Source organism: Amblyomma maculatum, chromosome 2 (assembly GCF_055883805.1).
Source record: "Amblyomma maculatum isolate TAMU_Amacu chromosome 2, ASM5588380v1, whole genome shotgun sequence".
Taxonomy (NCBI): Eukaryota; Metazoa; Arthropoda; class Arachnida; order Ixodida; family Ixodidae; genus Amblyomma; species Amblyomma maculatum.
Window position 1 is genome coordinate 47,973,778 of NC_139345.1, and position 16,057 is coordinate 47,989,834.

The 16,057-nt window shown below is 42.8% G+C and overlaps 1 protein-coding gene across 1 annotated transcript in view; it reads left to right on the forward strand.

Moving 5' to 3' along the window:
- Window positions 1-15,474, forward strand: part of LOC146198568 (solute carrier family 28 member 3-like) — a 38,830-nt gene extending 23,356 nt beyond the window's left edge. Inside the window, exons 4-9 of the mRNA XM_084591933.1 lie at window positions 3,428-3,553; window positions 5,172-5,290; window positions 6,698-6,866; window positions 12,696-12,848; window positions 13,880-14,060; window positions 15,458-15,474. Coding sequence (XP_084448059.1) covers window positions 3,428-3,553; window positions 5,172-5,290; window positions 6,698-6,866; window positions 12,696-12,848; window positions 13,880-14,060; window positions 15,458-15,474 — 765 coding nt within the window. The remainder of the gene's footprint in view (window positions 1-3,427; window positions 3,554-5,171; window positions 5,291-6,697; window positions 6,867-12,695; window positions 12,849-13,879; window positions 14,061-15,457) is intronic.
- Window positions 15,475-16,057: the final 583 nt, after the last annotated feature.

A 16,057-nucleotide genomic window follows, 5' to 3' on the forward strand; every position in this document is an offset into this window, starting at 1 on the left:
AAATTTGCCCATATACCACTGCTGATATAGATTATGGGAGAAGCTATTTTTTTGGCTATACTTGTAACCAAAAGGGTTAAACTAAGGCAATTATATGTACTACAGTTATTTCAGTATGCCGAACATAATATATCCCAGGCGTACAACTTTCTTACATGGCACAATATGGGACCAAGAAGCTCTGAAAAGTACAGCTTGTGTACGGCATTAGAAAAGGTAGTAAAAGAGATCAAAATCTGCAGCCTTCACAACAGGTGCGTACGGTGCTGTTATTGTCTGCCGACTCCATTGTCCGTGCAGGCAACGCGTACTCAAGCTCTCCCGCTCAGAGTCCTGCGACTCGCAGCGGCTCAAGCTGTCGATTAGGTCCCAATGATCCTTGACGGCATACTTTCAGTGTACTACCCACACTCTCAATTGCGCACACTTGCTTCCCGCACTCGCGAGAGATATCACAAGACTGCCTTTGCATGATGGCGTAACGCATTCGCATTTCTATTCAGCACTCAGTGCACGCAGGGCAGCGGAGGGGGATGGAGTGATTTTAGTGTGTGTGTGTGTGTGTGTGTGTGTGTGTGTGTGTGTGTGTGTGTGTGTGTGTGTGTGTGTGTGTGTGTGTGTGTGTGTGTGTGTGTGTGTGTGTGTGTGTGTGTGTGTGTGTGTGTGTGTGTGTGTGTGTGTGTGTGTGTGTGTGTGTGTGTGTGTGTGTGTGTGTGTGTGTGTGTGTGTGTGTGTGTGTGTGTGTGTGTGTGTGTGTGTGTGTGTGTGTGTGTGTGTGTGTGTGTGTGTGTGTGTGTGTGTGTGTGTGTGTGTGTGTGTGCGTGCGTGTGCGTGTGCGTGTGCGTGTGCGTGTGTGTGTGTGTGATTGCGTGCGTGCGTGCGTGTGTGTGTGTGATTGCGTGCGTGCGTGCGTGTGCGTAGAGAAAGGCTTCATTAAAAATCTTAGTGAACTCGAGGCTTATTTCACTGCAGCGAACCGCTCTCCTTCTGTTGTGCGGATGTCCTGTGCCCACTGGCCTAATGTAAAAACTACAAATGTAATTAAAATTAAGAAAATCCCCAGAGTGTGGCGTCTAAGTTGAGCAAGGGCAGCAAAGCGTTGTTATTGGGAGATATAAAATATTTGATCCTTTTTCAACAAGGACAGGAGTTCTGAGGGCGAACGAAGAAAGCTTATGCGGCCGAAAGGATCTCATACTATCTGTGAAGACCGGTCATCGGTATTTGTAATACAAATCTGTTTAGTGTTCCGAATCTGTTCAAAGTTTTTCTCAGCACAAGACATCTCTGACATTTTTAATAATCAGCAAAAGACACAACAAATAAAATGATTGCCTCTCCGGTAATCGACAGTACAGATATAAGAAATGGCACAACACGTTCTACTCCACGCATAGTGGCTTCCTAGAACCAGCACCTAGTACTGCTGAAAAGACATGTGTGCTCGGGCCTATGGGGAGCTGGCGTCAGTGTTGAACTCAGGAGTTCCGCAAGCGTTAGCAGCGCGTGCGTCCCTCCTTGTCAACAAGAGACAAATGAAAACCACCTGTTTTGGCCTACGCAGTAGAATGGTATAATTAAATATATCAACAGGGAACTTTGTACAGTCGGTAGCCCAATAATGAGTTGTAGATAATTACATGGCATTTGACAGGCTATTCTATAAGCAAATTTCTGTCAGGGCTGATGTATTTCGTGAGCCTCAACAATTAAATCACAGAATGCACTAGTGTGTTAATAATCCACAGTCATCGTCCAAGAGAAGCTCTCCAAAAAAGACAAAAACAAAACAACCAAGCCGGTCAATAGAAAACAAAAGCATTTGTCCGCCGTTATGAACTTTATCCGCTTTATACAGACGAAGGCCAACGATTCGTTTGGTGGGCAAAAATGAAAAATAATCTGCATTATTATATGAGCGTTTTGAAATCATTTAGTTGTGAATAAAGATTATATTTTACGCTACAACGTCGTAATGTGTCGTCGGCAATATTTCGACGAGTAGAATTCGAAGTTATAATGTATTATTTAGAGCTTTCGCTTGATCTTCGGTAACAAGGGTAAAACCTTTCAGATTTTTTTCTCTTTCTAAAAACAATATAATTCGCATAATATATTTCGCCATATAGCCTGTCCAGTTTTAGAACTACGGCTGTAGGCTTTTCTCGCAGTCTTAGTATGTATACACTCTGAGGTTCTTCCGCACAGCAGCAATGGCTTTCTCTCCAAACAGCTGGCGCGTCGAAATACTGAAGCCTCTGTCTTTGTCACTTTGCAGCAAGCACAAATCTAAGTCAAGGAAGAGACCAGGAACATCACATAGAAATGCCCCAAACTGAAAATATTATAATACCATCAGCTAAGCAAGGATTTCTTTTCTGCGCACATTTCAGACACAATTTTAATACGATTAGCTGCTTCATAAGTTATTAATGTAGTGGATGGAGTATGTACCCAGATGGTGTCCTAGAGCGTCAAAACATTGTGTCACGTTCCTTCACGATGACTTCAGTCAAGCACGAAGCGTCTTGCTGAACAATTGTGGCACTTAAAAAAACTACTGTGTTTTTTTGCTCCTGTTGTACTATATTTGGCGAAAGTAAACACACAAAAAATTTTTCAGCTCGGCAGTAGGTTTACCTTTCCTTTGCGGTACAACTAAAGACTAAAGCGGTCAAAAAGGAAAAAAAGAGTTCTGACTGACGTACATTTAAAGCTGGCGGAGAGCCATCGGTTCTCAGTTTCCGGTCCCATGGCTCAGTGGGCGTGAATGAATGAATGCATGAAAAGCTTTGTTTAGCCAAAAGGAATTCTCCCGGAGTGGGCGTGAAGTGCCACACGGTGCATCGCGCGCCCCTTGTCGAACACACCAGCATTCCGTTGAACGCATCTGCTCATCGGCGATGGAGGAAGGGTGGCTGATCCTGGCACTGATAGGCGCTGGGACAGGTATGTCACCGCCGCTTGCGGTGGGGGCTAGCCTGCCACCGAATTTTATCCGTTGCAGGCCGTCCTTGCACCCGCCACTGCTTCGGCGGTGGACGACGGCTGTTGTCGCGGCACGCGTCTTTCTCTCCCTCTTCTTTTTCCTTTCTTCTCTACTTTCTCTTTTCTCTCCGCTCGAGGTAACGAGGTGGCTCGGCTACATAGCCAGTAGCAGACCCATGCATTTTCTTTTCCTTCTTCCTACAGCCACAGCAACAACTCAGTTCACCGGCGTTGTATAATTGGTTTTTGGGATTGGAAGGGCACAGTATATGTCACTCGCGAAATCCCGCTGACACATCTCGCGTGCAACACAACAACGCTCAGGCTTACGCATTTCTCCAGTGCAGATTCTGCAGACATCTCAGAAAAAATATTTTAAGCAATGATTAGAGAATGGCAGCATGTGTCTTTTCCTTGGTATCTCACTGTTGCCATGCAGGTGGAGTCAATGCTGCTGGTCCATCCGTACATGCTGACCATGTCGGCCTCGAGTCTACATAGTATACTGGTGCTGGAGTTCAGCACTGTCTCTGGAAGGCTCATTCCTGTCTATGCCGACCTCGGGGTGAGACATCCTGAAGTAGCCGATACGTTAAAATATTACTCCTGTGAAAAGTAGCTTGAAATCTTCTGGCTAGAAAGTGCTTATCATGGTGTGATAGCCCCGTCTCTCTCTACCTTGAGCGTAAAGATTATTTTTCCTTAGTATATATATGCTGTTACGCGACCGCTATACACCGCCTGTCTGATTTCGTCGGCTGCTTGGTCAGGGTTCAAATAGGAGTTTGAACCCTGACCCCAATGAGTAAAAGCTGGAGTGTGCCAGATGGAATGCTACAGGGCAACTGGGAAAACACATGTTTCCTCAAGCTGGGGCTTTCTTTAAATGAAAGAAGTGGAAGTGGTGACCATTTAGTTTGTTCTTGCAACTGATATGCGCGCCTTGTAAAAAGTTTTTTTTCTCCTTCAAACGAGAAGGACACATAATATGATACGGGTACACGTGCTCTGTTTGCAGTTTTACAGTACATGGATTTACAAACACGCTGAAATTCTAAGTTCACCTTCGATATTAAGGGGAACTGACTTTTTTCTAGTACCTCGAATTCCGAAAAAAGACGCCTTCGCTTCGGTCGTTTAAGCCCGGTTATGCAAACGAGAGTTACACTGACACAAACAACCTAGTTCACAGAGCGGAAGCTTTATTAAGCTTGAGCAGACACATGTTTCTTCGGTTTAACTATTTTATGGCTGTCTGCAAATTTCAAGGACAACACAGGCGAGTCTAGACTATAAGGGACCCTAGGTGGAGGCCCTAGGCCCCAGGAATAGAGGAGGTCCAAGTGGGCGAGCCATATGGGTAGCTGTGGTGGTGTAGGCAAGCTGTAAGCAGAGGACTGTAGGGGTATATAGCATTCTGTCAGGAAATAATAATAATTGGTTCACAGGAAGACAAATGCACACTATCTGTCACACTTGTTTCTGTAGACACCTGAACCGTGCCGTAAGGGAAGACAGGAAGATGGGACTGAAAGTGGATAGGTAGAAAGAGGAGCCGTAATGAAGGGCTAAGGAGTAATTTCGACCACCTGGGGATCTTTAACGTGCTCTGATATTGCTAGCACACGGACATCTCTTCGTGTCGCCTCCATCAAAACGCAGCCGTCGGGGTCGGGATCGAGCCCAGGTACTCCGGCACAGTAGGCGAGCGTCTTACCACTGCACCACAATGGAAGGAGAAATTTAGTGTCACGCAAAAATTTCGCTTCCATTGTATGTATATGGGTTTCATTGTATGTATATGGGTTTATAGGAAAGGAGAAGCGCAGTATCGGTTAAGGTCACTTGAAGGGGAAAACCGTGCATACCTGACGACTCAAGCTACGTTGTGTAGTGAAGCTTTCGCTTCAAAAGAGCTGACACATGTTCTGTTTCCACAGAGAAGCCGAAATTAAATAAGAAATACTCCCTCTTTTGCACATAGCACTCTATGTTTATGAGCCCCAACTCTTGTTGCGGTCTCCGGATCATCGTGGCATGGCAGAGCGAGCCACCAACTGTGGCCGTACCAGGGGGGTAGTTATCGATGCTCAGCCATGGTTTTCAAAACCAAGCGTCGATTAAGAAATGCGCAATGAGCTCAAATGATTCTTAGGCGATTACTTTGTTTCCTTCGTTTCAAGATCAATTCAACGTACCTTTTGAGCGCATCTATCCTGAGCATTCCGTCAGCACTGGCCTGCTCCAAACTGTTGTACCCGGAATCAAGTCCAGAGAGACAGCTGACTCTACAATACCGCAGGTGTGCAATCATATGGTCTCTAATATGTAGTGGCCGTTCTATGCGCATAAAATTCAATTCCCACACACTTCATACTCAACGTCCATCCTCTCTGACAAATGCATATATATCTATACTTATAATCACAACATAATTATATATATATATATATATATATATATATATATATATATATATATATATATATATATATATATATATATATAGTTGCCCGTGCAGAGGCTTACCGAGGAGATGAACAAGCGAGAGACGCGCGCAGACTGATTTGAGCTTTGAGCCGCTTGCAAACCAGCCTTCATTCGTCAAGCTTTCACCTGTACTAAAACTATCTCATCCGCTACTATATTTATCAGAAAGAGGTAATGACAACCGAATAATAAATGTAGAATGAATCACCAAGAGTCTAAAAACAAAAACATAACGGTAACGGTAAATTTATCTCGACGTTTCAACCGGGGTCCGGTATATATATGTATATATATATATATATATATATATATATATATATATATATATATATATATAATATTATATATATATATATATATATATATATATAAATATATATATATATATATATAAATATATATATATATATATATAAATATATATATATATATATATATATATATATATATATATATATATATATATATATATATATATATATATATATATATATATATATATATATATATATATATATATATATATATATATATATATATATATATATATATATATATATATATATATATATATATATATATATATATATATATATATATATATATGCCGCATTTTGGGTAGCTAAGCAGGAAAAGCACTATACAGAATCCGGAAACCTATGAACGAACTATATTTTTCTACCGATTCTGCTGAACGACATAAATGTCGAGCTGTAGAGCAGCATGAAAGACAAACCACGATAAACAAGGCCATGAAAGGGAAAGACGAGCTATCGCAAACAAGTTGGATTTAGCGTAACCACTCTGAGTAGTAACAATTTTATGGTCTCGAGCTGTCATACCATTTTCCTTTAATGTAATGCTTTAGACATTTTGATGTGCTTACCGAATCACTAAATATCAAATGCGTGTGCTTTCTTTCGACTAGATTCAGGTAGGAAAGAAAGTACTCATATTAAGCCCTAGGTGATTACACAGTTACTGGAAGCTTTTATACCCACACGGGATTGCAATTAGTGTGGATCCTCTTTTTTACCTGTAAACGGTAGCGCTTAGCTTAAATTGTAATCATGGCATTCAGAGGATTGATGTAGCTATGGTTGACAGGTTGATATACATGTGGTTAATCGATATTTGCAGCCCACCGCATGACGCATGTTTTACAAAGAGTGCATTAGCTTTCCGCCATTGCAAATAACGCGATAATTTCCTCATACAGCCCCGAGAGAACCCTCATGGAAGCCGCTGTTACGGGCGCCATCATCGGCGTGTACCTGATGATCGCAGTGGCGGCCAGTGTGGTAACCTACATGGCGGTAGCACGTTTCTTTGATGTCTTCGTCACCTGGGCAGCCAACAATGTGGGTGCCGATCAACTGAGTCTGCAGGTAATCCAAATCGCTGTATTTATCTCCAGTACCACGTAAATATTTCACACCACTTAGTGGATATTCACTGTAGGCGACAAGATACGCGCTGTGGCGGCACTGTTGCTAAGTCTGCTGAGCTATATATATATTCATGCTTTAGCGCGGAAACTGCCGGTAGCGCAGTGTATCAACGGGTAAAGAAACGGTTTCGGTCAGCACAGCTTGCAAGAGATGAGAAATAATTTCGCACAATTGCCAGCTTGTGTAAGCGACACCAGGCGCGGACATCGCAAGAACAGCATTTGGACAGCATTTGTGGTTGTGAGAACGACACGGAAGGGAAGGACGGAGCGCTATTCATCTTGTGCTTTTGGACTCTGAGCGGCTTCGCCTACACGCAGTTTTCAGCTATAGAAGCAGCGACGGCGGTCTTCTTCCAAGCCTACCGCTTTTGAACAGTGCTGGATTTATATTTCTTTTGCTCTTCTTCGATGCTCGCTTAAACACGTCTACTTCACCCGCAGCAGTGGAAATGAGAGCACGCTTCACACACGACCCTTTAGTCGGCTATCATGCGCCTGCGACTTGTGTTCAAAAGTGTCCTTGATTTGCTAAAATGCATTCTTCATGGCAAGATGCTTGTATTGCTCATCGTTGAGACAGTCCACCTAGAGAGCGCGCACGAAACTTATTTTGTGCAGCAGCTGTATGAGCAGTGACAGGCTATATGAGACTGACCAGCGTCCATTTGGTGCTTGTGATGCCACGATCACGGAAAATGAATTCATTTATTTCTGCCTTGCAGTTATGTACAGATAGAGGAGCTGTAGAAAAATATTAGCAGTGTAGTAAGGTTAAACCGAGTTAGACGTGCGAAAGCATGGTTATATGTACAAGTTTCAAATATCGAGTGATCAGGGCAAGAAAAGCTTTTACTATTGCATAATCCACTGACGAAGAGGGGGAGGAACACAAGAATAGAGAGCCGGAAATTACAGCAACATTAGAAAAACAGGAGTCTAATTTCCGTAAAGCGAGTACCCCCGCTAGGAAGTCCGCTTCAAAAATTGGGATGAAGTCCGGAAGCCGGACAGAAAAAGACCAGTCTAAATTCGGACACTATATACCCACACCCGCTTTTCATTACATTGAGATGCGTCAGTAGCTATTACTAAACTAGCACGAAGGCTTCTTAAATGATCTTCTAATAATCCGTTTAGAATAACGGATGATAAGTCTTTAGCATTATTCGAGAATATGTCGCCAAAGACAATTTCAACAGACGACCCGCTGCTTTGTATGGGTAGAATACTAGGAATGGAAACATTTAAAGGGTCTAGCAAATTTTTGACCATAACAACCTGCGGGGTGTGAAATTTAGACCAATGGACACCAAAAAAGGAGGTAGGTTGACAGCAAAACAATAGACATAGATCGGTGAAACTCTGATTCATATACCCTTAGGTACGTCTGAACAGCTAGAATTCGTAATCGTATATCAAAGGAGGAATCCGGGCTTCACGGTAGAGCACATTGTTGGCAACACATTTTGGAAGTCTAAGACACAACCGAAGTGCTTCTCGCTCCAAGAGAACAAGCGGTCGAATTTTATAAGCTGCTGAAATAGAAAACAAGACTAAACCGAATTCTAAAATTGGACGCACGTACATAACATAAACCATTAAAAGCACATCTCTCCGCATTCCAGACCAGGGATGACTAATTCGGCGCAACATACCCACGGCCCGAGCCCCTTTCATACCAATATGGTTAATGTGAGGCTGCCATGAAAGATTATCATCATAAATGACCCCTAAATACATTAATGATTTAACCGAAGGTATTATTTGTTGCTGATACATTACAGACAGATTTAAAAGATCTTTTATATTGAATACATGGACCGCGCTTTTTTTTTCACATTTAACGTGAGAAGCAAGCCACACAACCAATTCTCAATGTAGTTTAGGTGCGTTTGCAAGCGAGGATAAAGGGATTGAATATCCGATGCAGTTGCAAAAAATTCAATATCATCTGCATATACGTAAGTGCGAACGTCATTATTAACTGAGCTGAGTAGTATGTTGAAAAGGAAATGTGAGAGGACTGCTCCTTGCGGCACTCCGCTGACTTGCTTATATCTGCCAGAATGAACGCCATTTAATGCACAGTAAAACTCTTTGTTTTGGAGGAATTCAGATATCCAGGCTACTAAAAAATTTTGAAACTGAAGAGCTTTTATTTTTTGCAGTAGAATGCTATGTTGAACACTATCATAGGCTTTGGCTATATATCTAGCGTTACCAATACAGCGTGCATTTTTTGGCGCCGCGCTAAAAGAACTCGACTGTCGAGGCCAACATGCGCATTTCAGATGGAACACTATTGACGGAAACTGATTTGACAAGGGCTGAGGATTCATTCATGAAGTCCATTGTTTGGTGTAATTGAAATTGATCTAATATTATCTATAGACAAGGTACCGCCTTGGTTCTTAAGTAAAGGAATTATTTGGCAAGGTTCCATTCTGGGTGTATCCAAACATTTTTTGACGTAATAATTTACTAGCTCTAATAACGCGTCAGGCGACGCCTCAAAACGAATTTTTAACATTTTGGAAGTTCCGTTATCAGGACCAGGAGCAGCGGCTGTTAATCTCATAACTATAGGAAAAAGCTCAGAAATAAAAATTTGAGGATCATAATTAGCTGGATCCGTTGGCATTACAGATATCGATCATGACGGAAGTGTAGACAAGAAACGCTTCTCTAATCCTTTATATTAACTATGAAAATCGGCCGTAATTTTTTTCTTTCTTCTCTATTTTCTTTTCTGTCCGCGCGAGGCAGCGGAGGTAGCTCAGCTACAGAGCCAGTAGCAGCCCTGTGCATTTTCATTTCCTTTTTCTTTCAGTCACAACCAACCGACCACTCAAATTCAAGCGATGCGTGTCCCGAAAGCCCGGTTAGACCACGTGGAATAGTGTATTCGAACTACAATTTAGAGTTCGGTGCAGAAACTGCGTTCGGTCTACGCTATTTTCTTAATAATTTGCAGCCTTGTCATTACATTCTGAATGAATTTCTATCATATTGTTACATGCTGGAAACAAGGCTGACACAGAAACAAAAACTGTTTTGCCCATTATATAACGGGGTTCCAGACAATCTATGATACGTACGCTTCTACTTGTGGGTTTGTGACTCACAATAATTAAAGGAGAGAACCAATTAAGTTTGAGATGGCGTTTAGTACATGTCGCGCACTGTAACAAATAACAAAACAGTGTCAATCACTGCTGCCTGATCCTACAGGGGACCAATCTTGCACACACAAAATTGAAACTACATACAATAACTGAGGATTGCCTTTACTCCTTAAAGTGAACATGGCTGGAAGGCAAATGGAACTTATTACCCGTTGAACGATTGGTGGCTCATAGAATTCATAGAGTTAAAGCAATCTCTACTAAACCTTTATTTGTGCCAAAAGGAGTAGACTGCGTATATTACTTGTCACAGAATCCATCTGAAATATATTGGTGCAGCGAACCTTAGAAAGTTCGCACATACGTTATGGAAGGAGAGGTCAAGTTTTATGCACGTTGAGTCTACATTCCGAGGTGCTTTCGTTCATTTATTGTCACTTTCAGCGCCAATTCAGTTCTATATCAGCCATCCTTCGTGCCCACTGAGTGCGTGCTAAGATGAATGAGCATACAAAATAAATCGAACTACGCCTTCTGAGTTTTGCAGCCGTAATATGTAATATATACCTGGTCTAGTGTTCTTAATTTGAAGGGTGAGTTCCCTTCTTTGTACTTTGAAGCAGACAGCTTTGACACCTGGAATATACCGCATGAAGCACAGATATCCTGCACATTCTTGTTCTTTATTTCGGCGCTCTGAATCTCGCTTATGAGTTCCTGAAGACACAAACCCAGACGTGCGCCAACCACCGCGCCTAGGGAGAAAGAGGTTCTTCCCACCACCAGCTGTAGCAGAGAGCGCAACTAGCTTACAAGAGCTTCGACACAACACAAACATCACTACTAATTGCCTTACTCAGTCGACCAACATCTCTACCAACATCTAAGATCAAAACTCCAGCCAAGACTTCCTCGCCATTTCAAATCTCTTTCACCGACTTCGCCTGAACGTTAAACGTCATTTACAAACGGTTTGTTATAAAATTTCGACCAACTGTACAGTCCACATTGTGCTAACTGCGACACGGTTAAACGGTGGAACATATCCTGCATGAGTACCCTGCGTATGCTGAGGAGAGTGCGTATAGTACGGAATTTATTTTGAGATGCTCTTCCAAGTGCCTCTAGCAATGAAATTTGTTTTAGGTCCCTTAACCTGCATTGGGAAAGAGAAGCATGCAATGAACTTGTTATTTGCATACCTGTATTCAATTAACATTTGATATATCGACAAGCTCTGATTTCACCTTACATGTTGCTCTCGTGCCTCCTTCCCGCAGTAATGTTTGTTAGCCCATTTGTCGAAATATGCACTTCATCATTTTATGTTATAGCATTACTCACGATCCAACTCAGCAGGCATTTATTGGTCGTACTTTGTCTGCTCCGTTTCTTAATTACATTCATTTTCCGCCACACTCTTGTATTTCTCTCCACAAATCCCTTTCCCGCGCAAGGTAGCATGCCAGCGATTTCTAAACGTCGGATAAACTATATGTCCTTCAGAAAGGATTTTCTGTCTCTCTCCCATTACATTGGCGGCTAATATGCCAGCCGTCCCAATGCGCATACCGCCGCAACCGCTTAAGTCCGGAAGTGCTTACTCAAGTGCGTAACGTAATCCCGACCGAAAGAAAAAAAAGCCCATTGCGGGGTTACGCAACGAGGTAACGCAATTGCGAGCACAAGAAAAAAAAAACGTGCCCAGACAGACGTGCGGTCAGGCGATGAAAGCGCAGAGGAAGCCCAGACTTAGAAGGGAATGAATGATATACAGCAGTCGGGTAGAGAACGCTACAAAAACGATAAGAAACAAAGGAAAACGTGTGTGCCGTCCTTTCTATGTGTTCTTGCAGTCTGTACTTACATTTTTATTCTGTCTCTTTCACCGAACGGTTACTTAAGAGCCAGTGCTTTTCCTGTGCTTTTCTTTTTAGCCCCAGTGACTGCTGCGTTGTACTCAGCAGGGGAGGGTATCTGCCGCGCCAGCTACCAATTCTGCCCAATTTTGAGAGTTTCGGCATCCATTCGACCTGCGCACACGCACTCTGCTGCACAGTGCACACTATAAATTTAAAAATTACTTTTTGATTTTCGTGTTGAATGTTGCTTATTGCTTGCAAAAAAACTACTTTTTCTTTCTTAATCATGTAAGATTCACACAAAGTACTTACTTTTCATGAAGCCTGAACGTTGAAAGTTCGAGGCCCTAAAATTATACGCATCAGGGAATCGAAGCAATAGTATCTAAATTCTCCAATCGAACCTCAGATACCTTCTATTGACGGTGTAGCTTTAAATTAGCCTTTCCATCCGATGACGTTGTCACTGTGTTGGTAAGATCGTTGCCGCACTAACAACGTGCGCAGTCATTGGTACTTACAGGGAACGCAATCCTTGTGTATGTTTGTTTTTCCTGAGGCGCTCTCTTGAACTAGTCTCTTAAATCTTAGGCAAGGTAACAAGAAGTTACGACAATTCCTGTACTTGAGTTCCAAGTATAAGCTATCTTGACACATACTGAGTCAAGAGCAATAAACTGTACAGCCCTATGATTAAGATACATTTTTACCACTTTGAAGTGCGACATCTATACCTCAATGTACCCACTCATATTAGGGTCTTTTTCGATATCGCAGTGGCTGCTGGAAATGATATTCACTCCAGTAGCGTTACTTATGGGCGTGAAGTGGGAGGATAGCCGCGCCGTAGCCCAGCTGCTGGCCGTCAAGGTTCTCTTCAACGAATGCATCGCCTTCGCTGCCTTCGTACATATAGCGCACAAGCTAGAGGCAAGTACGCACTGACAATTAGCTGAGCTAATGTGGAAACTGCTTAGGTCGAGTAGCCCGATGCCTATTTATGCACTTACGAACGCCCGACGAAAAGAAAACGCCGGATGGCGCCAATCTCGAAAAGGATACACTCGCGGAAGCCTGAATTTCGGATTCGCCAGTAGTAGCACCGTATTCACATTTAACGAATTTCCCGTTAAAAGTATAGCTTGGTAAGAACGCTATCCTCTAACGCCAAGGTAGGAACTTCTTGCAGGACCGCCATGAAGACTTGATGAGTAAGCAAGGACTTAACCATTATAAACAGTGTGGGCCTTGCGTCGGCATAGTTAAGTGAATGAGTACCTTTACCGCTACTATTCAATCGGAAGATATATTCCTTCTTGTTCGCGCTAGTCGTAGGTTAGAATTTTAGCACAGCCCGGTGGTTCAACTGTAATTGCTGACTGTATATGAGTGCGTACGGAAGTGCTAACTCGGATGCGCAATGAGCACCACGCTTTTCTGCTATAGGTGTGCATTGGATGCCTCAAGAAGCATACTTTCTGCGAGCAGGAACACCTTTAATGGTTTTAAAAGCACAGCTTGACAATAACGCTTACAAAGAAGCTTCAAATCCGCGCGTACAGCCGTTTCGTACTAGCCCGGTGCCTTATTATCAGCTGATCGATTACAACAATCACCGTAGCAATGCGAATGAAGCTGTGATAACTTAATGTCATCGCTTTAGGCTTTTACTTTTAGAATATAGTTCTCTAAGTATGGATGCATTAAAATTAAATGAAAAATAACTGCATAGATCTAGCTGACCACTCCTTTCATCTTTCCTTCGCCGCCACTTTCTTCGGATGTCAAATATGTGTCGCTTCAGTTTTGTCACTCGATCAAAAAACGACCTGCTTTGCGGCGACACAGAGTGTACAATGACTGCGACCCTAGATGTAGCGAGTCGAGTGCGACACTTTGACATGACCAGCGTCTGGCGTGAGCATGGCCTCGTATGTCCTGGGTGGTGCAATGTTGTGCAGGAACGATCATGCATGCTGGCCGCGTTCGCACTGTGCAACTTCTCCAACGTGGGCGTGGTGGGCGGAACTATGAGCCTGCTCAGCATGGTGTGCCCACGCAAGAGCGAGCTGTTCGCCAGCGTCGGCGGACGCGCATTCGTCTCCAGCCTGGCTGCGTCAGTGCTCACCGCTTGCGTGGCTGGTAAGCAATTAGCACTAACAGTGCATTCTTGAGCCTTTCTTTATACTGAACTATAATATAGACAAAAATGCAAAGGGCTATGAGAAAAGTCACAATGAGGGACAGCCACACAATTTGTCCGAACATTACAATTGCGTCACAAAGTCGTTATATACACTGCTTTATTACACGCTACACTGAGACAGTACGGTAACATTGAAAAGAAGGAAATAAAATTAGGTATTTTATCTCAGATTCTATTCTAACATTTAAAGCAAAGGTATCGCTGTTGTCTAAAATTACTATCCTGCATGAAACTTACAAATATTAATCAGTGTTAAATTGAAATAATTTACATATCGTTTAAAATAAGCACTCTTCCAACGCTGTCTTCTAGGTGTTATTTAAGACGCTTAAATCACTAATGAGACCCAGTATTTATATATACTTCAAGCATCGTATATGGAATTTTCCCCCTTTCCACCATATCAGTGCGCCACTCTGACGTTATGCCTATTTCAGTTGAAGTTCACAGTACTCATTCTGGGGTGAGTGAATTTCGGCGTATTGGCTGAGTCGTATAGTACAGCGCACGTGCTGCCATCAGTGTTGGGAATTGCTGTAGGTGTTATGCGATTTGCCGAGGCTAATTGAGAGCGTGCGCCCTTTTGCATGCTTGTTTCACAATTTTAAAGGATATCACATTTTTTTTTTTATATCTATTGACAGAGAGAGCAAGCCTATTTTAATGCCTACACGCAACGTGTCAAAAACATTAAAAAAAATGATGTTCAAAATGTTATACAAGCATTTGGAGAATATATGTTAACATTTCGGTGTTATTCGGGTGGCCTGTTTTTATTATGCTCCGCGAATGCGCACCCTTTCATGCAGGGATGTTTATTCTATATTTATCTACCTTCAGGGTCAATCAACGTTACAGAGAGAAGTAGGTTATAAACAAAGTATACAGATCAATAAGGTAGGATAATGAAGATGATCATATATAGAACAGACTTGAAAAACATTGTTGAAGGGATATACACAACTGGAGCGGGCAGCTGATTCCAGTTCGCGCTAGTCTGTGGAAGACACATAGGACTACACATATTATAAAACATACTTGAAAAGCTCATCCTATTAAACTCGCTCCAACGTGATCACGAACATTTTTAGGGAAAACCTCTCTGTGAAGAGAACCACTCAGGAAAAAAAAATCAATCCTCTTCTGCTCATACGATGGTTCGACGGATAGGGTATCGAACGTAAGCGCAGAGTTTGTCTGCGGCCTCTTCAGACAGCCCCTATGAGTTGCATAGGCAGTATTTATGACCGCATATAGGATTTGAAGCCGCAACGCACTCAGCTATGTTATTTGTCACGAATGTACAAATTTTTTTTTTTCGCTTTCTTTCCAGGTTCCTTGACGGACTGACGGCGTCTGCTAAAATAGTCGTGGCTTCATTGACTTGCAGGGCTTTCCTTTGTGCTCTCTATTCGGTCGTGTCGTTCATCCAGTATATATGTACCAAATTTAAAATAGCGTCTAAATAATCAAAACCTGGAACAACATCATGGCACAACGGCTGTGCGACGTCGACAGGGGTGGGACGGAAGAGCGTCATTCAGCTGTACTATACAAATAAGCAAACACGGTAAGGTCTGTGTGAATGCAGCGGTGGCCTGGACGTAAAGCATCCGCCCCACTTGCAAGAGGACCGTGTTTCGAATACCGGGGCCGCGCAATTCTCCCCCGGATTAAAAAAAAATGCCGCATGCCGATGGAATTACATAAAAATAGATTTGGGGTGCGTCGTGATGCCGGTGAACACCTCCGAGCAATGCACTCCCTCACCAGAACAGAAACTGGCCACTCTTGTGCTGTAATTGGCCATAACCTACCATGATCACTTCTATCAAACCCCTGGCCCTCAGCCACGAGCGGCTGCGGAGCAACAGACCACGCGGCGGTAAGACCTGTGACGCAGCGAGGGGTGTTAAGAGTTACTGGTTCCGAG